This window comes from Oncorhynchus kisutch, linkage group LG25, assembly GCF_002021735.2.
Source record: "Oncorhynchus kisutch isolate 150728-3 linkage group LG25, Okis_V2, whole genome shotgun sequence".
NCBI classification, from domain to species: Eukaryota; Metazoa; Chordata; class Actinopteri; order Salmoniformes; family Salmonidae; genus Oncorhynchus; species Oncorhynchus kisutch.
Genome location: NC_034198.2, coordinates 4,365,041 through 4,391,499, shown reverse-complemented (window position 1 = coordinate 4,391,499; position 26,459 = coordinate 4,365,041). Strand labels below are relative to the sequence as shown.

Here is a 26,459-nt window from a genome sequence, read left to right as displayed (position 1 = left end):
TATACAAATGTACATTTTGATGTATGCGCTATTTACAAAAATGACAACAGACAAGAGTTTGACACATTTAAACTAAATGTATACACCAAAAACTGTATTAAAAGTAAAAGAGAATGAAAATTTAAAAAATACAACAGATTTGAGACAAGGCGACAAAAATAAATACAAATATCCTGGTTACCCCCATTCACAGTTAAGTACCCCTGATAGCCACCCATCCACACCCCGCTTCTTCCCATCCAAGAACTGAGGCATGCTGACGCCTCAACCCTGTTTCTATCCCACCCCTCGACTCCCGCATGGCCTTACCCACACCTACTGTAGAACGCCCCCCCCCAGACCCCCCAGCCTAATAACTTTTAGCAGTGATTAAAACATCTATCGAGTTTACATAGACAACAAACAAACAAAAACGTTCTGGACCTGTTTTGTACACGTAGTCATATAAACAGACCTGGTGTGACCCTACCAGGCACTCTGAAAGCAGAGGACCGAAGAGGCCTTCAAAGGCACTGATGTGGTTGAAGCGTTTGCCATTTATCCTGTTTGCCATTCCCATGCAAATAATGTACTAAAAACAATGAATTCACATGACGAATATAAGACGTAGTAGGGCTATCTATATCCCGATGTCAAATCTCCCTATGCCACTCCAGTGTAGAGAAAGACACCTGTCACCTGTAGTAAAACCTTTCAAGAAAAAGGTAGCCTACTACGGCTGCATTTAGACAGGCAGCCCAATTCACCTCAGATCTTTTTGAGAGCTGATCTGATTGGTAAAAAGACTAATAAGTGAATAAAGGTCAGAATTGGGCTGCCTGCCTTAACACAGCCTCACTGACCTTTATTTCCACTTTTTGATCCAATATGAACACTTTGATATGTCAGCAGTGTTAAGATGGCGCCGAAGAGGATGGCTGACGTTAACATGCGCCTAACCAATTGTGCTATTTTGTTATTTTGCGTTGTTTGTCATTTATTTATTAACTTATTTTGTACATAATGTTGCGGATACCGTCTCTTATGACCAAAAATTACTTCTGGACATCAGAACTGGGATTACTCACAACGAACTGGAAGAAGCTTTTTCCTTTAACGAGTCCGACGAGAAAGATATACTGCTCTCCCGGGAACAGGCCTAGAGCCCCGTCATTTGCGTGAAGAAAAGACAGAGGAAAAGAGGACGCTAATCGGGCTGCCTTTTGAGAATCCATAGGCGAGCGAGTAAACTCCCACTGCCATCAGTTCTACTTGCTAACATGCATTGGAAAATAAAATTGATGATCTGCAACCAGAGTAAAACAAACTCTAGACCACCTTTACTCTACACACAGAGATGAATACAAAGCTCTCCCCTGCCCTCCATTTGGCTAATCTGACCATAAATCTATCCTCCTGATTCCTGCTTACAAGCAAAAACTAAAGCAGTAAGTACCAGTGACTCGTTCAATATGGAAGTGGTCAGATGACGCGGATGCTGAACTGTCCAAAATCATGTTACCTCAGGTGTTACATCATTTGCATCTTGTCATGGTCTGAAAATGTCTAATTAAATGACTGATCGCTGGCTCTGAATGGTTACTTGATACTCTCTGTATGGCGATTACATGCGATAGTTGGCAAGCATAGTTCGCAAGGTCTATTGTATTCATTTTATACATCAATTAATTTCATTTGAAAACAATCACAGTAAGGTACTTAATTGTTACCCAGAAATGATTTGATATTGAGATAAAAACAGCTGCATTGGACCTTAATTACAATGAAAGGTATTTGGAATTTAGTCATTAGGTTTAATAGGCCTGAGGTGTGACACTTCACCTGTCCTAGTCTAGTGAGTGAAGGTGGCCCAGACACAGACAGGAGCTCCTGGGTTTGGTGCGAGGCTGCGAGTTAGGACAAGTCTAACAGACCATAACATATCTGTGAAAGTGAGCAACAAGACACATTCCACAAACTCTCAAGTAGTGAGATCACTTTAATAAAAGGTCACAAAGATGGTCGGAAATGGCCGATGCTACAATGAGCAGGGGTACAACCAGACAGAAACATTGTACAGTATTCCGTAACAAAACGGGCAAATACAGGCATCTCTGCTGTATACCGTAAGGATGTCTTATAAGATCAAACCTCTGCTTTCCATTCTGGCTAAGTCATGAAACTGGAATTCCTGAGTCACTTAAAAACACTACTATCAAGGTGTCTTCAAATTATCACAATACTTTAGAAAAAAAATGTAATACTAATATGATGGAATTTAAGACTCCTTAATACTCCTTAATACTCCTTAATACTTAATACTGTTCACATAGAAAACCATGTAGCAGCAGTATTCAAAACTAAACTTTGGAAAAAGTACGGAATGTATTCTTCATGATGATCATATATTAGTTGGGTCATCATCATGGCAAAAACAGCTTCACATTTTCAGTCAAATCTTTGTTTCTCAATTCTCTTCATGGTACAGTATATACACAGTGTACAAAACATTAGGAACACCTTCCTAATATTGCGTAGCATCCACATTTGCCCTCAAAACAGCCTCAATTCGCTGGGGCACGGACTCTACAAGGTGTCGAAAGCGTTCCATGTGGATGCTTCCAACAGTTGTGTCAAGTTGGCTGGATGTCCGTTGCATGGTGGACCATTCTTTATAAACACAGGAAACTAATTGAGCATGAAAAACCCAGCAGCGTTGCCGTTCTTGACACTCAAACCGGTGCTTCCTGGCACCTACTACCTACTGTTCAAAGGCACTTCAAGGTTTTCCCTTTGCCCAGTCGCCCTCTGAATGGCAAACATACGCAATTCAGAAAAAACCTTCTTTAACCCTTCATCTACACTGACTGAAGTGGATTTAACTACAATAAGGGATCATGGCTTTCACCTGGTCAGTCTCATGGAAAGAGCAGGTATTCCTAATGTTTTGTACACTGTGTAGAGAGATACATCTCTTTCCTGAACTCGGGTACACATGTAAACAGAAGTGGTTTAGGGCCTTGATTTGTAATAGCTACCTAAATGCTAAACACATCACCTGCAAACGTTACAACAATGCGTGAGAAAACACGAGGCAATTCAGTTGAATATTGGAGATGGCAGCTATTATAGTAGAAGTACTGGTCACAGTAAAACAAATAGAGAAATAGTTGCTTGACTTTTTACAATTCTGAACATGCAGATTCGTACTAGAAGTACTTCATAAAGATACAGAGAATAGCATGGTGATGGTTCAACACTAATTGTAATTTAAAGTGCAAGGTCCATGCAAATCAGGCTTTAGATTTTATATTCGTGTGCACATACACCCATTTTTTTTCCTTCATACTTAATATTTTCCTTCACACAGCAATTTAACACATTTTGCCATGGGGTGAAAAATACAAAAATGGGTAACCACACTGTAATAGCAAAGTTGGTGACAATTTGTGTTCCTTTGGCTGCGCCTCAACCTAGGATGGTCTACTCGCCCTGTCCCAGAGAGGGGCATGGGAATCTTATTCTTTGATTGGCTCTGCTGTATCATTTAGTCATCAGTTCATACATATAGTCTTTGTCCTCTTAATATCAAAATAAGGCAAGATTCTCACAGTATATTTTTGTCCCTGACAGTGGGATTTAAATCCGTTCTCCAGTGTTCCATTCTGCTGACCCCAGTGGCAGAGGGTGGTATAGCATCATGCAGTTGAGCGAAGGTGCGGAAGGGCTGGACTCAGATCAGATGGCCTTGACATCCATGAGGTGGCTGTGCTGTGTTCCCTGCCTCTGGGCCTTGATGCCCTGCAGTCTGCGGCCGTGGAGGGTGAAGCGGGACCAGGCCAGTAGCTGCAGCAGGGCGCAGGAGATGGGCACAAACACCAGCAGGTAGAAACAGCCCTGGCGAAGTGGAACAGTGAAGCCTGCTTGGCCTGAGACAGAGGATGCCATCGCTGCCGCAGAGTCCTGTATGGAGTTTCTCTCAAAGATATCATAGCCTGGAAATAAAGAGAGAGAGATGCTGAGAATAAAGAACAGGCACGAACGCGTGGGAATCCACCTAGAGGTTAGTGAAATGGGTTTGATTCTAGCATCTCCTCCATTTTCGAAGAGCTTTTATTAAAACAGACTTTTGTCGCCCCTCTGTCAATTTGTACCTGTGTAGACACACAGCAACCAGGTGCCGATGAGAGGAGCAAAGGTCTGGCCAGGCTTGGTTACCAGGGCCACCATACCGAAGAGCAGCGCTGACGCCGCCTGCTGGCGCTGGTTCACCACAAAGTCCTCATCCACCAGGTCTGTGATGACCAGGTTCAACAGCTTGCAGGTGCCCTCCGTAAACACCCGGTTACTTGGGGGGGGGGGGGGGGGGGGAGCACAAGAGTAGAAGCATATTTCAGAGCCATTACTGCAGTATTGGCAACACCGTTTCCAATTTTTCCTCAACGTCAGCAAGACAAAAGGAGCTGATAGTGGACTACTGGAAACGGAGGAGCGAGCACACCCCCCATTCACATCGACGGGGCTGTAGTGGAGCGCGTTGAGAGCTTCAAGGAATTACACACACCAACACAGTCACGAACACAGGCATGACAACACCTCTTCCTCCTCAGGAGGCTGAAAAGATTTAGCATTGACCCTCAGATCTTCAAAAAGTTCCACAGCTGCACCACTGAGAGCATCTTGACTGGCTAGATCATTGTTATGTATGGCAACTGCTTGGCATCAGACCGCAAGGTTCTACAGAGGGTAGTGTGTACGGCCCAGTACATCACTGGGGCTGACCTCCCTGCCATCCAGTACCTCTATACCAGGCGATGTCAGAGGAAGGCCTCTGCTACCGTATGGCAAGCGGTACCGATGAACCAAGTCGGCAACCAACAACCTGAACCCTGAACAGCTTCTGCCCCCAAGCCATAAGACTGCTAAATACACTGAACAAAAATATTTAAAAAACGCAACATGAAACATTTTCAAAGACTTACAGTTCATATGAGGAAATCAGTCAATTGAAATAAATGAATTAGGCCCTAATCTATGGACTTCACATGACTGGGTATACAGATATAAATCTGTTGCTGACAAAAAGTCAGTAAGACCACCATTTGCCTCATACAGCATGACACATCTTCGCATAAAGTTGATAAGGTTGTTGATTGTGGCCTGTGGAATATTGTCCCACTCCTCTTCAATGGCTGTGCGAAGTTGCTGGATATTGGCGGGAACTGGAACCTGCTGTTGTACACGTCAATCCAGAGCACCCCAAACATGCTCAATTTGTGACTTGTCTGGTGAGTATGCAGGCCATGAAAGAACTGGAACATATTCAGCTTCCAGGAATTGTGTACAGAGTTGTCATTGGGCCGTGCATTATCATGCTGAAACATGAAGTGATGGCGGCTGATGAATGGCACGAAAATGAGCCTCAGGATCTTGTCACAGTATCTCTGTGCATTCAAATTGATAAAATACAATTGTGTTCATTGTCTATAGCTTATGCCTGCCCATACCATAACCCCTCAGCCACCACGAGGCACTGTGTTCACAACGTTGACGTCAGCAAACCACTTGCCCACACGGCACCATTCACACTGTCTGCCATCTGCCCGGTAGAGTTGAAACTGGGACTCATCCGTGAAGGACGACAAGCACGTAGATGAGCTTTCCTGAGACAGATTCTGACAATTTTTACAGAAATTCTTCAGTTGTGCAAACCCACAGTTTCATCAGCTGTCCAGGTGGCTGGTATGAGACGATCCCGCAGGTGAAGAAGCCGGATTTGGAGGTCCTGGGCTGACATGCTTACACGTTGTCTGCGTTTGTGAGGCCAGTTGAACATACAGTACTGCCAAATTCTCTAAAACAACATTGGAGGCGACTTATGTTAGAAAAATACATCTTAAATGATCTGGCAATAGCTGGTGGACATTCCTGCAGTCAGCATGCCAATTGCAAGACATTGTGGCATTGTGCAGTTGTGTGACAAAACACATTTGTGTAATGATCATGCTCTTTAAATCAGCTTCTTGATATGCCACACCTGTCAGGTGGATGGATTATCTTGGCAAAGGAGAGATGCTCACTAACAGGAATGTAAAAACACTTGTGTACAACATGAGAGAAATAAGCTTTTTTCTGTGCGTATGGAACATTTTGTGGATATTTTATTTCAGCTCATGAAACATGGGACCAACACTTTACATGTTGCTATTATATTTCCGTTCAGTGTAGTTAACAGAATAGCTACCAGGGCTATCTGCATTGACAGCCCCCCCCCCCCCTCCCCCCTGACTCATAACATATGCTGCTGCTTATCATCTATCCTGTTGCCAAGTCACTTTGTCCATACCTGTATGTGTATTACTGCCTCAATTGCCTCGTGCTCCTGCACACCGACTCGGTTCTGGTACACCGTGTAGATAACCATGTTGCCGTTGCTCATTGTGTATTTATTCCTTGTGTTATTATCTTTCTATTGTCCTTCTCTCTGCGTTGTTGGGAAAGGGCCCGTAAGGAAGCACTTCACTGTTAGTCTACACCTGTTGTTTACGAGGCGTGTGACAAACAAAACCTGATTTTGATTTGATCATATACAACGCTGTGGAATATGCAACCGATTTCCCCGAGCAGGAGTTTAGAAGGGGAAGAAAGGAGAAGGCAAAACGCCTCCTGGGCTAAAAAGGTCAAGGCATTTATAGAAAGGCCCAAACCAACAGAGAAAAGCCTCTCCTCCACTATGACTTTCTCTCATTTCGGTCTAGGAAAACAATGACACTGTGACAAGGGGACTAGTGGTAGGCTGCGTCCAGCCGCTGCCAGCCCCGTGTTGATAAAGGGATTGGTTGGTTGGCTGACACACAACACCCAGCCAGGTACAATGCAAACAGAGCCACACAAAACTGCTGGGTAAGCTGGGAATCTTCATTCATTTGCTCAGCTTCGACAAGTGTTGGAAAAACACATGACACTGGGTCCTTGATATGAAAATAACTTTCATGACTTGAGTACATGACCTTGATATGTAAACATGAAATACAAAATGTGTTATTTATTAACATTTCTAGCAAACGATGTCAGTATCTTACATTAGCAGCTAGTATTCGATTGAATGAAGAAAGTGTGTGTGTGTCAGTACCTGGCGATGAAGATGCACAGCAGATAGACCTGGTCGGCCCCGGCCAACAGCATGGCCACACTGAGAGCCAGCTTGACCAGGAACAGCCAGCGGATGACAGTGTAGACCCCGTAGCGCTGACACAGGGTCAGGAAATACAGGTTGTTCAGGTGGGGTGCTATGTAGGAGATCCCTGTGAGGTGTTGTCAAGAGCAGCTGTTAGTGGACTGGGCAGTTGCTTATCAACTGATAGATTGTTGATGTTATGACCATCTGTTGAGCATCTACAGATGGAAAATCCAGACTAACCAAATAGTGTGACCGTGGATTGAAAAGCCACATTTATTAAATGTATGCAGACAAGTGATAAACTGTTTCTCCTCACATTCTAAGAACTAATCCTTCCATAAAATGTAAACAGACCAAAACGAATAGCCTGGTCCCAAATCTGTTTGTGCTGTCTTGCCAACTCCTATGGTCATTTGTCAGGCCAAATGTGACAATGGCCATAGAAATTGCCAAGACAGCCCCAAACAGATCTGGGATCAGGGTATGAAACTAAGCCCATTCTATACTTGAGGCCCATCCCTTGTCATGGTGCATATATCCAAGCAGTACTCCTCTTACCCAGCAGAATGGAGCCGGTGGAGGCAGAGATGCTGTCAGAGAGGAGGTGCTCCAGGAACAGAGGGAAGAAGTTGTTGTTGAAGTGACAGTGAAACACCTGGACCAGGTTCATAGAGGCGAACCACATGAAGTTTCTGTGCTTTGAGAGCTGCCTTAGATACTCTCCTAGAGTGACTGGCTTCTCCTGCTGGGTTAGAGGGCCCTGGCCAATACTCAACCTGAGCCAAAGGGAAGGGGGGGATTAGTGAAATGACATCTAGTGTAACATCACACACACACGAGATTGAGTCTGTAACCTGAGCAGGTGTTGCTGTTTATCTACCTGCCCAACAGACTGAATGAGTGTGTGCAAACTGTGCATCAATTCTATTTGCTCACATTTCAGTCTCTTTGAAATTCCCATTAGCAAGAAAAAAATGCCTGGCCAAGGCTGGAATAGACACCACAGGAGTAGAAAGATTAAAACGCCTGATTTGAGGCCATAAGGTGAGTTGTGGGAAGCAAACCAAGAATGGGTGTCGTTATTCAGTTACCACTTGCTTGTCAGTGCATAATGTAAACCAAGTGTTTCTCAAGTGCATACATGATGAATAATAATGTCACCTACTCTTTGAGTTTCAGTGCCTCGTCCCGTCTCAGGCGCGCCTCTTTCTGAAAGCGGCTCTTCAACAGGCGCGACACGGCGGTGAAGCCTAGTGCGGAGACGACCGCCAGCGCTACGCAGAACAGCCGGAACGAGTAGAAGTCACCCTTGTCCCAGACGCTGTAGGACAGGAAGACAGAGAGCGAGCCCAGGGCACTGAACAGAGAGCAGTGGAAGTTGAGGCGCGTGCGGTCGTAGGCCGACACGGCCAGGTCGGCCAGCAGGGCGTTGTGGTTGAGGTCCACCACGGTGAGGAAGCCGTCATACAGGCACAAGCACACCAGGAACTGGAGGCCCGGCCTCGCCCATGACACCCAGAAAGCCAGGAAGGAGAGGGCGAACAGGGGGCCATTCCTAGAGAGGGCAGCCAGACGCTTTAGTACCACCTCTGGGCTGGAGATCTGAGGGCCAGATCTACGATAGAGGAGAGAGAGAAAAAAAGGATAGTGCAATGGTAAAGAAACTTCTACCACTAACTGTGCTATCCAACCGTGCTTCCAAGACAGTGTGAAAAAGAGAGAGATGTAGAGATTGAAAAAGAGAGGTGCACCATTGATTTGAGAAAACGATGAAAAGAGAACGTCTTACTGTGGGGAGCTGAGGAAGGAGCGGTCACTCAGCCAGCCGAAGAGAGGGTCGTTTAAGCTGTTCCATATCAGGAACACTGTCTGTGTGGGACAGAGAGTCAGTGGTGGAGGAGTTAGTGTAACAGGACAGTTAAACATCCTAACCGAGAAAAAAGCCAGGTATCAGTCTTTCTGCTTTATCCAACACATTTGTCATCGTCTAAAGCAGAAAGCGTCCAAACCACAAATCCATTGAAGGCAGGAACTGTCACTCACCTCTCCGACCCAAAAGGAGAGCTTGTCGATCTTATAAATGGAGACAAAGGTCTCCACGTAGTAGAGCAGGAAGACGTTGTGCAGGATGGAGACAAACAGGGACAGGGAGCCGTAGAGGACCGCAGTGGGGACACCAGTGGAGACAGCGAGCCTGCAGTCACAGCCCCTACTGCCCATTCTTCTCACTCAGTCGCTCTGCTGTTCCGTGCCCCGCCGCCACACCCTACCACACTCATCGAGTCATCCCACAGACCAGGGGGCTGGGGCACCACCGTACCCACTCCTACCAGAGCAAACAAGACACATGTCAACAACCATTTGGAGGGCAGACTAAATGTGGATGTGTGAAGTGTGAGGTGGGCTAGGCTAGGTTAATGTACAGTGTGAGAGAAGAGACCGCTTTAGTAAATAGACACAAAGGAGCAAGAGTAACACAGCTTACTTCGAGTGCATTCGGAAAGCATTCAGACTCCACATTTTGTTACATTACAGCCTTATTCTCAAATTGATTAAATAAAAACATTTCCTCATCAATCTACACACAATACCTCAAGAAACAGAAACACCTTATTTCCATAAGTATTCAGACCCTTTGCTATTGGACTCGAAATTGAGCTCAGGTGCATCCTGTTTCCATTGATCATCCTTGAGATGTTTCTACAACTTGATTGGAGTCCACCTGTGTTCAATTCAATTGATTGGACATGATTTGGAAAGGCACACACCGGTCTATATAAGGTCCCACAGTTGACAGTTCATGTCAGAGCAAAAACCAAGCCATGAGGTCAAAGGAATTGTCTGTAGAGCTCCAAGAAAGGATTGTGTCGAGGCACAGATCAGGGGAAGGGTACCAAAAATGTCTGCAGCATTGACGGTCCACAAGAACACAGAGGCCTCCATCATTCTTAAAATGTAAGAAGTTTGGACTCTCAGACCATGAGAAACAAAATGATCTGGTCTGATGAAACCACGATTGAACTCTTTGGCCTGAATGCCAAGCGTCACCTCGGGTGGAAACCTGGCACCATCCCTACGGTGAAGCATGGTGATGGCAGCATCATGTGGTGGGGATGTTTTTCTGGGACTATGAGACTAGTCAGGTTTGAGGCAAAGACAAACGGAGCAAAGTACGTCCAACCGGCCTCACAACCACGCCAGCCCAGGACCTCCACATCTGGCTTCTTCACCTGCGGGATCGTCTGAGGGGTGCTGAGGCATATTTCTGTCTGTAATAATGCCCTTTGTGGGGAAAAACATTCTCCCCTATGCCCTCCCAGGCCCACCCATGGCTGTGCCCTTGCCCAGTCATGTGAAATCCATAGATTAGGGCCTAATGAATTTATTTCAACAGACTGATTTCCTTATATGAACTGTAACTCAAATGAACTGTAAGTAAAATCTTTGAAATTGTTGCATGTAGGGTTGCAAAGGTTTCGAAATTGCAGAACAACATTTATGAAAATACAAATATATCAAAATAAAGGAATGGAATAAACAACAGGTGAAAATTATAGGCAATTAGCAAGACACCCCCAATAAAGGAGTGGTTCTGCAGGTGGTGACCAGAGACCACTTCTCAGTTCCTACGCTTCCTGGCTGATGTTTTGGTCACTTTTGAATGCTGGCGGTGCTTTCACTCTAGTGGTAGCATGAGACGGAGTCCAGAACCCACACAAGTGGCTCGGGTAGTGCAGCTCATCCAGGATGGCACATCAATGCGAGCTGTGGCAAGAAGGTTTGCTGTGTCTGTCAGCGTAGTGTCCAGAGCATGGAGGCGCTACCAGGAGACAGGCCAGTACATCAGGAGATGTGGAGGAGGCCGTAGGAGGGCAACAACCCAGCAGCAGGACCGCTACCTCCGCCTTTGTGCAAGGAGGAGCAGGAGGAGCACTGCCAGAGCCCTGCAAAATGACCTCCAGCAGGCCACAAATGTGCATGTGTCTGCTCAAAAGGTCAGAAAGAGACTCCATGAGGGTGGTATGAGGGCCCGACGTCCACAGGTGGGGGTTCTGCTTACAGCCCAACACCGTGCAGGACGTTTGGCATTTGCCACTTCACAGATGAAAGCAGGTTCACACTGAGCACATGTGACAGACGTGACAGAGTCTGGAGACGTCAGTCATGGTGTGGGGTGGCATTTCTTCGGGGGAGGGGGGGGGGCACAGCCCTCCATGTGCTCGCCAGAGGTAGCCTGACTGCCATTAGGTACCGAGATGAGATCCTCAGACCCCTTGTGAGACCATATGCTGGTGCGGTTGGCCCTGGGTTCCTCCTAATGCAAGACAATGCTAGACCTCATGTGGCTGGAGTGTGTCAGCAGTTCCTGCAAGAGGAAGGCATTGATGCTATGGACTGGCCTGCCCGTTCCCCATATCTGAATCCAATTGAGCACATCTGGGACATCATGTCTCGCTCCATCCACCAACGCCACTTTGCACCACAGACTGTCCAGGAGTTAGCGGATGCTTTAGTCCAGGTCTGGGAGGAGATCCCTCAGGAGACCATCCGCCACCTCATCAGGAGCATTCCCAGGCATTTTAGGGAGGTCATACAGGCACGTGGAGGCCACACACACTACTGAGCCTCATTTTGACTTGTTTTAAGGACATTACATCAAAGTTGGATCAGCCTGTAGTGTGGTTTTCCACTTTAATTTTGAGTGTGACTCCAAATCCAGACCTCCATGGGTTGATACATTTGATTTCCATTGATAATTTTTGTGTGATTTTGTTGTCAGCACATTCAACTATGTAAATAAAAAAGTATTTAATAAGAATATTTCATTCATTCAGATCTAGGATGTGTTATTTTAGTGGTCCCTTTATTTTTTTGAGCAGTGTATTTTAGAAGAGAGTGGTAAAGCAGCCTGAAACCTATAGCAGTCGACATTGCAAGGATTGAGGGAGAAAATGCCATCCTGTCTGATGTTCAGACTCTGCTTGCAGATGTAAGAGAAGAACTCCATACTGCCCACTTCACTGGTGCTCCAAGCAGAGGAAACTGCAGTTCTGAAATACATCAAAAAGGGGAGAAGACTTCTGTCTGAAGCCCATACACGCCACAGTGTACATGTTGGACCCCAAGTACGCTGGCAAGAGCATCCTGTCTGGTGCAGAGATCAACAAGGCCTATGGTGCAATCCCTAATGTGACTTGCCACCCTGGCCTGGATGAGGGCAAGGTTCTTGGCAGTCTGGCAAAGTAGACTTCCAAGCAAGGTCTTGGGATGGAGATGCAATTTGGTAGTCGTGACAATATATCTCATCGGCCACCTGGTGGAAGGGACTTTGTGGATCTGAAGCTCTTTCCCCTGTGGCCTCCATCATCCTCCAAAACCAACAAACATCAGCTACCTCAGAGCGCAACTGGTCCTTGTTTGGGAACTCACAGACAGCAAAGCACGCAACAGGCCGATCAATACAAGGGTTGAAAAATTGGTGGCTATCCGGGCAAATTTGAGGCTTTTTGAGCCTGACAACGAGCCATCCTCAACAAGTTTGGAAAGTGACAGTGAAGATGAGGCCTCAGAGTCTGATGTTCAGAAGGTGGACATTGCGGAGGTCCAGGGAGAAGACATGGAAGCCTGAGAGGAAGACAACCAAAGCTTTAGTTTCTAGACTATCATTTTACAGATGTATGTTGAAACAGTTTTTGGGAGATGTGATAGTGATCATTGGGGATCATTCAATATTCCCTTTCTTTTGTTGTTCAGTGAAATCATCCCATGTGAAGAGTCAACTCATTGAAAGTTCAATTCGTCACTAAATAGTTTTATTTCTATTGGAAGGATTGAATCAATAATTTGCAAGTATGTCTACTTATGATGAGGTAAAATGTTTATGTTTCTGTCTCCATATGTTATGGTAAATATATCCAATCTACATTTAAATGGTATGAATATTAATTTGCATATATTCCCACCTCTGAATATTCCCCAAAATGTGCAACCCTAGTTGCAGGGTGTGTTTATATTTTTGTTCAGTATACACACTGAGTATGTCCACTTCACCGTCAGACCATTTTATCGGTAACTACACTACCGGACAAAAGTTTTATAACACCTAGTCACTCAAGGGTTTTTCTTTTATTTTTACTATTTTCTACATTGTAGAATAATAGTGAAGACATTAAAACTATTAAGTAACACATATAGAAATCATGTAGAAATCAAAAGTGTTAAACAAATCAACATTCATTTTACATTTCAGATTCTTCAAATAACCACCCTCTGCCTTGATGACAGCTTTGCACACTCTTGGCATTCTCTCAACCAACTTCATGAGGTAGTCACCTGGAATGCATTTTAATTAACAGGTGTGCCTTCTTAAAAGTTTGAGGAATGTCTTTCCTTCTTAATGTGTTTGAGCCAATCAGTTGTGTTGTGACAAGGTAGGGGTGTTATAGAAGATAGCCCTATTTGGTAAAAGACCAAGTCCATATTATGGCAAGAACAACTCAAATAAGCAAAGAGAAATGACAGTCCATCATTATTTTTAGACTAAGGTCAGTCAATATGGAAAATGTCTTCAAGTGCAGTCGCAAAAACCATCAAGCGCTATGATGAAACTGGCTCTCATGAGGACCGCAACAGGAATGGAAGACCCAGAGTTACCTCTAATGAACTTATCCTGTGCAGCAGAGTTACCAGAAATTACACCCCAAATAAATGCTTCACAGAGTTCAAGGAACAGACACATCTCAACATCAACTGTTCAGAGGAGACTGTGGAAGGAGACCGGTGGAAATGTGTCCTTTGGTCTGGAATCGAAATTTGTGATTTTTGGTTCTAACCACCATGTCTTTGAGAGATGTGGTGTGGGTGAACTGATGATCCCCGCATGTGTATTTCCCACCGTAAAGCTTGGAGGAGGTGGTGTTATGGCGTTTTAGTGGTGACACCGTCTGTGATTATATTTAGAAACCAAGGCACACTTAACCAGCATGACTACCACAGCATTCTGCAGCGATATGCCATCACATCTGGTTTGGGCTTAGTGGGACTATCATTTGTTTTTCAACAGGACAATGACCCAACACACCTCCAGATTGTGTAAGGGCTATTTTACCAAGAAGGAGAGTGATGGAGTGCTGCAACAGATGACCTGGCCTCGACAATCACCTGACCTCAACCGAATTGAGATGGTTTGGGATGAGTTGGACAGCAGAGTCAAGGAAAAGCAGCCAACAAGTGCTCAGCATATGTGGGAACTCCTTCAAGACAACAGATGACCTGGCCAAAAATAGTACAAATAAAGAAAACCCCTTGAATGAGTAGGTGTTCTAAATCTTTTGACCGGTAGTGTACACGTTAATGTAAAAGTTTTATTTGTTTGTGATCCAATATGTAATATACAGTTGAAGTCGGAAGTTTACATACACCATAGCCAAATACATTTAAACTCAGTTTTAGGTGAGTTAGGATCACCACTTTATTTTAAGAATGTGAAATGTCAGAGTAATAGTAGAGAATGATCAGCTTTTATTTATTTCATCACATTCCCAGTGGGTCAGAAGTTTACATGCACTCAATTAGTATTTGGTAGCATTTCCTTTAAATTGTTTAAATTGGGTCAAACATTTCAGGTAGCCTTCCACAAGCTTCTCACAATAAGTTGGGTGAATTTTGGCCCATTCCTCCTGACAGAGCTGGTGTAACTGAGTCAGGTCTGTAGGCCTCCTTGCTTGCACACACTTTATTAGTTCTGTCTACACATTTTCTATAGGATTGAGGTCAGGACTTTGTGATGGCCACTCCAATACCTTGACTTTGTTGTCCTTACACCATTTTGCCATAACTTTGGAAGTATGCTTGGGGTCATTGTCCATTTAGAAGACCCATTTGCGACCAAGCTTTAACTTCCTGACTGATGTCTTGAGATGTTGCTTCACTATATCAATACATAATCAAAAAATACATAATTTTCCTCCCTCATGATACCATCTATTTTGTCATGATGCAATCTATTTTGTGAAGTGCACCAGTCCCTTCTGCAGCAAAGCACCACCACAACATGATGCTTACATCCCCGTGCTTCACGGTTGGGATGGTGTTTTTTCGGCTTGCAAGCCTCCCCCTTTTCCCTCCAAACATAATGATGGTCATTATGGCCAAACAGTTCATCAGACCAGAGGACATTTCTCCAAAAAGTACGATCTTTGTCTCCATGTGCAGTTGCAAAACGTAGCCTGGCTTTTTTATGGCAGTTTTGGAGCAGTGGCTTCTTCGATATGTCGATATAGGACTCATTTTACTGTGGATATAGATACTTTTGTACCGGTTTCCTCCAGCATCTTCACAAGGTCCTTCGCTGTTGTTCTGGGATTGATTTGCACTTTTCGCACCAAAGTACGTTCATCTCTAGGAGACAGAACGCATCCCCTTCCTGAGAGGTGTGACGGCTGCATGGTCCCATGGTGTTTATCCTTGCACACTATTTATTGATTGTACTGATGAACTTGGTACCTTCAGGAGTTTGGAAATTGCTCCCAAGGATGAACCAGCCGTGTGGAGGGCTACAATTTCTTCTTTTTTCTTCTTTTGATTTTCCCATGAGGCCAAGCAAAGAGGCACTGAGTCTGAAGGTAGGTCTTGAAATACATCCACAGGTACACCTCCAAATGACTCAAATAATGTCAATTAGCCTATCAGAAGCTTATAAAGCCATGACAATTTTCTTGAATTTTCCAAGCTGTTTAAAGGCACAGTCAACATAGTGTATATAAACTTCTGACTAGAGGTCGACTGATTAATCGGAATGGCCGATTAATTAGGGCCGATTTCAAGTGTTCATAACAATTGGAAATCTGTAGTTTTGGATGCCGATTTTGCAGATTTTTTACAACTTTATTTAACGAGGCAAGTCAGTTGAGAACACATTCTTATTTTTAATGACGGCCTAGGAACGGTGGGTTAACCGCCTTGTTCAGGGGCAGAACAACAGATTTTTACCTTGTCAGCTCAGGGATTCAATCTTGCAACCTTACGGTTAACTAGTCCAACGCTCTAACCACCTGCCCCACGAGGAGCCTGCCTGTTATGTGAATGCAGTAAGAAGCCAAGGTAAGTTTCTAGCTAGCATTTACTAGTTAGTGTGTCCTGCATTGCATATTATCGATGCGGTGCGCATTCGCGAAAAAGGACTGTTGTGTACCTAACTATAAACATCAATGCCTTTCTTAAAATCAATACACAAAAGTAAATATTTTTAAACCTGCATATTTAGCTAAAAGAAATCCAGGTTAGCAGGCAATATTAACCGGGTGAAATTGGGTCACTTCTCTTGCGTTCATTGCACACAGAGTCAGGGTATATGAAACAGTTTGGGCCGCCTGGCTCATTGCGAACTAATTTGCCAGAATTTTACGTAATTATGACATAACATTGAAGGTTGTGCAATGTAACAGCAATATTTAGACTTAGGGATGCCACCCGTTAGATAAAATACGGAACGGTTCCGTATTTCATTGAAAGAATAAACATTTTGTTTTCGAAATGATCTTTTCGGATTCGACCATATTAATGACCTAAGGCTCGTATTTCTGTGTGTTATTATGTTATAATTAAGTCTATGATTTGTTAGAGCAGTCTGACTGAGTGATGGTAGGCACCAGCAGGCTCGTAAGCATTCATTCAAACAGCACTTTCGTGCGTTTTGCCAGCAGCTCTTCGCAATGCTTCAAGCATTGCGCTGTTTATGACTTCAAGCCTATCAACTCCCAAGTTGAGCCTTAGGCTGCGTCCTAAATAGCACCCAATTCCTTACATAGGGGTTTGGTCAAAGGTAGTGCACTACATTGGGAATAGGGTCCCATTTAGGATGCAGGCTTAGTTAATCATGAGTCTCCTCTGACCTAGGAACAGCTGGATGACAGGACGGTGTAATCCTATCCTCCGATTATTGTGATTTTGGGTTCTGTCTTTCATGATACTAACTCCACCTCACTGTCCTCAGAAAAGATTTGGCTGGCCACCTTTACACAGGACGAGAGACACAATGGAAAAGGCACTGAATCTCGATGCTCACATTCTAGCTTTTGGTATTTTCTTGTTCTATGGTTGGTTCTGAGGCACACTAAGGTGTAGCCTTGCTTTGTTCTGTGTCAATCAAGGAAAGGAGTCTAAGTTCGATAGAGTTCTGTTATGTTATGTTGAATCACTTCAGCAAATAATTATATCATCTGTTATTTGTCAACAGGGTGGAGCGAGTCTGAAAAGCATTGGTTCGAAAGCTTAAGAATGTTTTTTTTTCCAGTCTTTTGTGGCCTGGTGGTTTACTGCTACAGGTTTGACATCTGAAGTGAAGCATAGAGGTTCCCCGCTATGATCCAGCACGATTCAGCCTTCAGAACACAAGTCTCACATGTGGCGTCCAATGGAATCTTTGTTGTGTTAATAATGCCTAGGCTTTGGCTCCACACCTGCCTGTTAGATGCTACACCACACAAGCCATGGCCCTGTCCCAGCATTACCCATGTAATGTTTTCTCCAACAGGTTCTCAGCAGAGAAATCGCACACAGAGTTCTGATCAGGCCAAATGTCAACAAATAGGCCTACGAGTAGAGCAAATACAAGCTGTGTCTGGTCCCATCAGATCCATGCAGTGGAGAGGAACGACTGTATTGGATCACATCTCACAATGTGATTCCCATCTCACTTAATCTTCTGGGAACAGGGAGCAAAGTAGTTTGTGTACAGTATAGTTCAGTACACCTCTGACGAGGACCGACTCTAGTTATTGTGGATGCCAGGGCAGCTCTCTCACCTGCCTGCTAAGACTGGAGAGGCTTCTTGGCAGAGAGAGCAGGTGGGCTGGCAGAGAGAGGGCTGTGCACTTGTTGTGTACTCTAGATACTGTGAAAGTGCGTGGGACTGTGGTCTGATACTTGATCTCTGGGGCTGGGCTGATGAGCGAATAGACCTCTGGGAATAAGCAGCCAAGTGTTCTCTCCCACTCCCATTGTTCGACCCCACTTCCGACACACACACACACACACACACACACACACACACGTTCCTAATGAAAGCTGCTATAACAATACTGGGTGGCTTACAGGAATTAGATGCAGTAAAGGGAGCTATTACACACACACACAAATCTAGTTAGCTAGTGAGGTAGCTATACACATACAGATAGCTAGCTACACAATATATAGTTGCGGCCCCGTATCAGATGTGTCCAGTCGTTCTACAGGTTAGATAGCTACCGTTAGCTGTATTCGCTGCATCAGCTGTCGCCGAGACGTACAAAGACAGGTCGACAGCTGGTAGCTAGCGTAGGCTAACCACTAAACCAGCGAGTTAACTAGCTAGACCTGTGGTTAGACCAATCCCCTAACAAAACGGAAAATGTACTTACCATGATCATTAAACGAAGCATCGGAAACTAATTGGGAACCTTTCCAATCAATAAAAGCCACAGTTTACGTTGCATTAGTAGACGTCACAACAAATGACTGTAATCAGCCACGAATAGGGGTTTCCCAAGAGAGGAAGAGGCTAGCGAGAGGCTTTACTCCGCCCAAAATGGGTCCACCTTAAGCATGTTACCAGTTTTGAATGGGGAAGACTGGGTGTGTTGAATTGAGTCAAGATACAATGAATTGCTGTTTTGACACGCGAGGCTTATTTTATACGATAGATGTTTCGCTATGCTAAGGTTATTACGAGTGTACTGATATAAGTGTGATGCACGTGACATCCCGGCAATTTTGCGAAAAACCGCTTACACTTCCTAACCCCTGCCAAATGTCTGACCATAGACCCACAAATAATTCGAAAACAAATCACATTTTGCTAAACTCCCACATCTATTGGGTGAAATACCACAGTGCGCAATCACAGCAGCAAGATTTGTGACCTGTTGCCACAAGAGCAACCAGTGGAGAACAAACACCATTGTAAATACAACCCATATTTATATTTATTTATTTTCCATTTTGTACTTTAACTATTTGCACATCATTACAACACTGTATGTATACATAATATGACATTTGAAATGTCTTCTACACTTTTGTGAGTGTAATGTTTACTGTTTATTTCTTATTGTTTATTTCACTTTTGTTTATTATCTATTTCACTTGCTTTGGCAATGTAAACATATGTTTCCCATTCCAATAAAGCCCTTTGAATTGAACTGACCAGCATCTCCCTCTCCATTGAATTCAGGCTGCTGACGTCAATACATCGAATATTAAAAAAATAACGAGATGTATTCACCAATCCAAAGAGAGCAATAGGCGGGCTCTTAACAGCCTTCCGTTGACAACGAATATGAATAGGGTGGAGACACAAGCATCTCGTCTTTATACCCAGTATCTCTAAATTCCCCTCTCATTTCTTTGAAGTATGACAAGGGTTATAGCGCCACCTTTATGAGCACTACATCCCGAGGGGCTGATGTACGGAGATTGTGACATCCGGTTAAATGGCGTCCCTTGACAAGACAAGATCAAGATGTACCGTTGAAGTCGGGAGTTTACACGCACTTAAATTGGAGTCATTATAACTCGTTTTTCATCCACTCCACAAATTTCTTGTTAACAAACGATCGTTTTGGCAAGTCGGTTAGGACATCTACTTTGTGCATGACACAGGTCATTCTTCCAACAATTGTTTAAAGACAGATTATTTCATTTTTAATCCACTGTATCACAATTCCAGTGGGTCAGAAGTTTACATACACTAAATTGACTGTACCTTTAAACATCTTGGCAAATTCCAGAAAATGATGTCATGGCTTTAGAAGCTTCTGACAGGCTAATTGACATAATTTGAGTCAATTGGAGGTGTACCTGTGAATGTATTTCAAGGCCCACCTTCAAACTCAGTGCCTCTTTGCTTGACATCATGGGAAATCAACATAACCTGAAAGGTCGCTCAGCAAGGAAGAAGCCACTGCTCCAAAACCGCCATAAAAAAGCCAGACTATGGTTTGCAACTGCACATGGGGACAAAGACCGTACTTTTTGGAGAAATGTCCTCTGGTCTGATGGAACAAAAATAGAACTGTTTGGCCATAATGACCATCGTTGTGTTTGGAGGAAAAAGGGGGAGGCTTGCAAGCTGAAGAACACCATCCCAACCGTGAAGCACGAGGGTGGCAGAATCATGTTGTGGAGGTGCTTTGCTGCAGGAGGGACTGGTGCACTTCACAAAATAGATGGCATCAGGAGGGAGGAAAATGATGTGGATCTATTGAAGCAACATCTCAAGACATCAGTCAATAAGTTAAAGCTTGGTCGAAAATGGGTCTTCCAAATGGACAATGACCCCAAGCTTTCTTCCAAACTTGTGGAAAAATGGCTTAAGGACAACAATGTCAAGGTATTAGAGTGGCCATCACAAACCCTGACCTCAATCCTATAGAAAATGTGTGGGCAGAACTGAGAACGCGTGTGCTAGCAAGGAGGCCTACAAACCTGACTCAGTTACACCAGCTCCGTCAGGAGGAATGGGCCAAAATGCACCCAACTTATTGTGGGAAGCTTGTGTAAGGCTACCTGAAACGTTTGACCCAAGTAAAACAATTGAAAGGCAATGCTACCAAATGCTAATTGAGTGTATGTAAACTTCTGACATCAACTGTATGTCAGAAGTGGGGTGTTCTAAGAAGATTTATACTTGGAATATCCAGGAGGAAGGGAGGGGAGAAGGCAGAGTAGGTTTAAGAGAGAGAAGGAGGGAGAGGGTGAGCTTCAGTCGGTTAAAAATGGCAGGAAAAAAGGGAGATGGTTTGTTAAAGAAGAATAGTCAAGCTTATTGGCATGTGACAGCAGTGTGTTGGAGGGAGGTTCCTAGGTGTGATAAGTGTGCATAAAGGCATGAGACAGTAGTGGTATTTGTAGGGGTGCCCATGGGGCTGGGGATCAGAAATGTCCCTTGCGAGAGAGGCAGGTTGAGGTTTCTACGTTTAGAGTAATGCAGAAGTTGTCATATGCTGAGGCAGTGAAGAAAGTAGAGAAAGATGGGCCAAAGGGGGATCCTGAGAGGAGTGGTGTGAGTAGGTGATCTGTACCAGTACAGAGGGATAAACCAACAAGTGATATGTTTCAGTAAGATTGGATTTTTAGCATTGATAGCAATGGTTAATAACTATACTGCAGGGATGGAATGTACACTACCGGTCACAAGTTTTAGAACAAGGGTTTGTCTTTATTTTTACTATTTTCTACATTGTAGAATAAATAGTGAAGACATCAAAACTATGAAAAAATACATATGGAATCATGTAACCAAAAAAGTGTTAAACAAATCAAAATATATTTTATATTTGAGATTGCTCAAATTGGTGAAGTGCTGCAGAGATGGTTGTTCTTCTGGAAGGTTCTCTCATCTCCAGAGAGGAATTCTAGAGCTCTGTCAGAGTGACCATTAGGTTATTTGTCACCTCCCTGGCCAAGGCCTTTCTCCCCTGATTGCTCAGTTTGGCCAGCCCTAAGAGTCTTGGTGGTCTTGGTGGAATAGAGAGTCTTGGTGGTCTTGGTGGAATAGAGAGTCTTGGTGGATGAGTCTTGGTGGTTCTAAACATCTTCCATTTAAGAATGATGGAGGCTACTGTGTTCTTGGGGACCTTCAATGCTGCAGACGTTTTTTGGTACCCTTCTCCAGATCTGTGCCTTGAAATAATTCTGTCTCTGAGCTCTACGGACAATTCCTTTGACCTCATAGCGTTGTTTTTGCTCTGACATGCACTATGAACTGTGGGACCTTATATAGACAGGTGTGTGCCTTTCCAAATCATGTCCAATCAATTTACCATAGGTCGACTCCAATCAAGTTGTATAAACACCTCAAGGATGATCAATGGAAACAGGATGCACCTGAGCTCAATTGGGAGTTTCATAGTGAGGGTCTGATTATGTAAATTTAGGTATGTTTTCTTTATTACATTTGTAGATATTTAAAAAAACTTTTCTCTTTGTCATTATGGGGTATTGTGTGTATATTGCTGAGGATTTTAATTTCTTTGATCCATTTTAGAATACGGCTGTACCGTAACAAAATGTGGAAAAAGTCACGTGATCTGAATATTTTCCGATTGGCCGTATACCACACCCAGTCATGCCTTATTGCTGAAGTCTAGTAGGTGGCTGTAATACAACATTTATTGTATGCCAACCGCCGTTAAACCTCATCGAAGAAGAAGATGTGCCACCTAGAGTCAAGTTCTGTGTGTGTGTGTGTGTGTGTGTGTGTGTGTGTGTGTGTGTGTGTGTGTGTGTGTGTGTGTGTGTGTGTGTGTGTGTGTGTGATTGCTTTTTCTATGCAAATTCAAAGTAATGAGACAGGAACAAGAACAAAGCAACTTTATGATATTATTTTTTATTTCACCTTTATTTAACCAGGTAGGCAGGTTGAGAACACCTTTATTTAACCAGGTAGGCTAGTTGAGAACACCTTTATTTAACCAGGTAGGCTAGTTGAGAACACCTTTATTTAACCAGGTAGGCCAGTTGAGAACACCTTTATTTAACCAGGTAGGCTAGTTGAGAACACCTTTATTTAACCAGGTAGGCAGGTTGAGAACACCTTTATTTAACCAGGTAGGCTAGTTGAGAACACCTTTATTTAACCAGGTAGGCAGGTTGAGAACACCTTTATTTAACCAGGTAGGCTAGTTGAGAACACCTTTATTTAACCAGGTAGGCAGGTTGAGAACACCTTTATTTAACCAGGTAGGCTAGTTGAGAACACCTTTATTTAACCAGGTAGGCAGGTTGAGAACACCTTTATTTAACCAGGTAGGCTAGTTGAGAACACCTTTATTTAACCAGGTAGGCTAGTTGAGAACACCTTTATTTAACCAGGTAGGCAGGTTGAGAACACCTTTATTTAACCAGGTAGGCTAGTTGAGAACACCTTTATTTAACCAGGTAGGCTAGTTGAGAACACCTTTATTTAACCAGGTAGGCCAGTTGAGAACACCTTTATTTAACCAGGTAGGCTAGTTGAGAACACCTTTATTTAACCAGGTAGGCCAGTTGAGAACACCTTTATTTAACCAGGTAGGCTAGTTGAGAACACCTTTATTTAACCAGGTAGGCTAGTTGAGAACACCTTTATTTAACCAGGTAGGCTAGTTGAGAACACCTTTATTTAACCAGGTAGGCTAGTTGAGAACACCTTTATTTAACCAGGTAGGCTAGTTGAGAACACCTTTATTTAACCAGGTAGGCTAGTTGAGAACACCTTTATTTAACCAGGTAGGCTAGTTGAGAACACCTTTATTTAACCAGGTAGGCTAGTTGAGAACACCTTTATTTAACCAGGTAGGCTAGTTGAGAACACCTTTATTTAACCAGGTAGGCTAGTTGAGAACACCTTTATTTAACCAGGTAGGCTAGTTGAGAACACCTTTATTTAACCAGGTAGGCTAGTTGAGAACAAGTTCACATTTACAACTGCGACCTGGCCAAGATAAAGCATAGCAGTGTGAACAGACAGCAACACAGAGTTACACATGGAGTAAACAATAAACAAGTCAATAACACAGTAGAAAAAAGAAAGTCTATATACATTGTGTGCAAAAGGCATGAGGAGGTAGGTGAATAATTACAATTTAGCAGATTAACACTGGAGTGATAAATTATCAAATGGTCATGTGCAGGTAGAGATACTGGTGTGTAAAAGAGCAGAAAAGTAAATAAATAAAAACAGTATGGGGATGAGGTAGGTAAATTGGGTGGGCTATTTTCTGATGGACTATGTACAGCTGCAGCGATCGGTTAGCTGCTCAGATAGCAGATGTTTAAAGTTGGCGAGGGAGAGAAGTCTCCAACTTCAGCGATTTTTGCAATTCGTTCCAGTCACAGGCAGCAGAGAACTGGAAAGAAAGACGGCCAAATGAGGTGTTGGCTTTAGGGATGGTCAGTGAGATACACCTGCTGGAGCGCGTGCTACGGGTGGGTGTTGCCATCGTGACCAGTGAACTGAGATACGGCGGAGCTTTACCTAGCATGGACTTGTAGATGACCTGGAGCCAGTGGGTCTGGCGACGAATATGTAGCGAGGGCCAGCCGACTAGAGCATACAGGTCGCAGTGGTGGATGGTATAAGGTGCTTTAGTAACAAAACGGATGGCATTGTGATAAACTGCATCCAGTTTGCTGAGTAGAGTATTGGAAGCTATTTTGTAGATGACATCGCCGAAGTCGAGGATCGGTAGGATAGTCAGTTTTACTAGGGTAAGTTTGGCGGCGTGAGTGAAGGAGGCTTTGTTGCGGAATAGAAAGCAGACTCTAGATTTGATTTTAGATTGGAGATGTTTGATATGAGTCTGGAAGGAGAGTTTACAGTCTAGCCAGACACCTAGGTACTTATAGATGTCCACATATTCTAGGTCAGAACCATCCAGGGTGGTGATGCTAGTCGGGCGTGCGGGTGCATGCAGCGAACGGTTGAAAAGCATGCATTTGGTTTTACTAGCGTTTAAGAGCAGTTGGAGGCCACGGAAGGAGTGTTGTATGCCATTGAAGCTCGTTTGGAGGTTAGATAGCACAGTGTCCAAGGAAGGGCCAGAAGTATACAGAATGGTGTCATCTGCATAGAGGTGGATCAGGGAATCGCCCGCAGCAAGAGCAACATCATTGATATATACAGAGAAAAGAGTCGGCCCGAGAATTGAACCCTGTGGCATCCCCATAGAGACTGAATGATAATTCAGATGTATTTGCTTAGGGGCCAGACATTGTTGCAATATCTTACCAAAATCAAAAGCAACTTCTTTCCTTTTCTCTGTTGTCCTTGACAGGTGATTGGTTGCCGATTGTAGCTGCCAGGCAAGAAGAATTGAGTCCATAGATGTCTATCTGAGCGACTACCATCTATGGAATTCAGTTCTCATGGCCAAACATTCATTTGCATCCGCAAATCAAGACTAATGCAGCATCAGGTAGGCCTAGTTGGTTTACACAATTACATTGTATTAGTAGACCACAAAGTAGTACACCAGAAGGGCCAGAAAGGAATGTTTTCATACTTTATTGATTTATTTGATAGACATATTAATATGAAATAGCATAGCACTGTTGACATTTAAAGCGACACATACCTCTACTCTTTGACATCTAGGTGCTTATGTCCATTGAGAGTACATTGAAAGTACAATGAATTGACATTGCTAGGGCTGATTCAAAACCCTCCCCACAATCCTAGCTGGAATGACAGTGAAATGTCTTGTCCATTAGCGGGAAAAATAGAGTGGCAAAAGCATTACACAATAGATTTGCAGAGAAAACAAACCCCCGTGAGAATGAATGAGTCAGGGATATCTCAGCATGCAGATGTGTGTGATCAGACATGCTGTGTCACATGAGGCCCAGGGTGGGCATCTGATTCCCTACATGGAATGACATATAGTATGTACAACACATACTGTAGGATATAGCCTGCTGTGTCGTGATATGTATGTTGTGGACCAGTGTAAAGTGATTGATTGATCTTTGTCTTGTTGTTGAGTCCAATTTATGTCACAACTGTTTAATCTCTCTTTTTCTCTCTCCTGTTCACTCTTTCAAACAATACAAGTATGTGGATAAACGACAAATGATCAAAACCATCCACTTTACTGAGGTTTTAATTCACAGAATAAAATTGGATAGAGAGCAGTCAAAAGCAACTGTTAGGGCGACTAGTGACAATATTGAACAGCATTGACATAATAATGCAAGAGAGAGAATTACTAACTTACCTGTTTCCATTTCTCACTGAAGCTGAAGTTCCACCGGTCCCCAGTCCTTGTTGGAATTGTCACTGTCACCAAGTTCTACAACAGATATCTGTTGAAAGAAAAAGACAACTTTGATCCAAAGAAAATTATGTGCTGTCTTCTGTTTGACTTTGATTATTGCAAGCCTTTCTGATACGTACTATGTTAGTGTATGACGAGCTCTCTACATACCCTCTGTGCCACATCTACCTCGGTGTCTGTCTTTCTACAAGTTAAGCCAAGCAGTCACTTTCAAGTAATAGGGGAAGGGATGGGAGGGAGCCTCTGAATCAATACAAATATACAGTACAATGCAGTTCTGAGAATAGAGAAACAGATGACTGGCTGGCCGGCCCTTGGTTCCCATAAAAATACAAAAGGGACTGCTTGGAGGAGGAACTAGGAATTCCCCCAGTTGAGATTGAACTGTAACACAGTGCAGAGAGATGGGAACTAAAGATGGCCTGTGGACTAGAGGAAGAAAAACTTGTGATGCATAACAAAAACAAATCATCAAATGTCACCATGTAACCTACACCGTTCTGGCG

At 43.7% G+C, this 26,459-nt stretch overlaps 1 protein-coding gene across 2 annotated transcripts; it reads right to left on the bottom strand.

Moving 5' to 3' along the window:
- Positions 1-1,958: 1,958 nt before the first annotated feature.
- On the bottom strand, positions 1,959-26,215 carry LOC109870301 (transmembrane protein 180). 2 transcript variants are annotated; one of them, XM_031805023.1, is made up of 9 exons: positions 26,104-26,215; positions 25,894-25,981; positions 9,203-9,485; positions 8,949-9,028; positions 8,325-8,774; positions 7,718-7,935; positions 7,112-7,283; positions 4,134-4,327; positions 1,959-3,974 (listed from the first exon to the last, which is right to left on the bottom strand). In XM_031805023.1, the coding sequence occupies exons 3-9, from the start codon at positions 9,377-9,379 to the stop codon at positions 3,718-3,720; spliced, it is 1,548 nt and encodes a 515-aa protein (XP_031660883.1). In that variant the 5' UTR covers positions 9,380-9,485; positions 25,894-25,981; positions 26,104-26,215; the 3' UTR covers positions 1,959-3,717. The 2 variants fall into 2 exon arrangements, with proteins under 2 accessions (XP_031660883.1, XP_031660882.1); XM_031805022.1 differs by lacking the exons at positions 25,894-25,981; positions 26,104-26,215 and adding an exon at positions 18,559-18,755.
- Between the last annotated feature and the right edge of the window lie 244 nt (positions 26,216-26,459).

Coding starts and splice junctions, on each gene's coding strand:
- LOC109870301 (XM_031805023.1), bottom strand. CDS start 9,379: ATGGGCAGTAGGGGCTGTGACTGCAGGCTCGCTGTCTCCACTGGTGTC. Junction 8,775..8,948: donor TCCTTCCTCAGCTCCCCACA/GTAAGACGTTCT, acceptor CCTCTATCGTAG/ATCTGGCCCTCAGATCTCCA. Junction 3,975..4,133: donor GTTGCTGTGTGTCTACACAG/GTACAAATTGAC, acceptor CTTTATTTCCAG/GCTATGATATCTTTGAGAGA.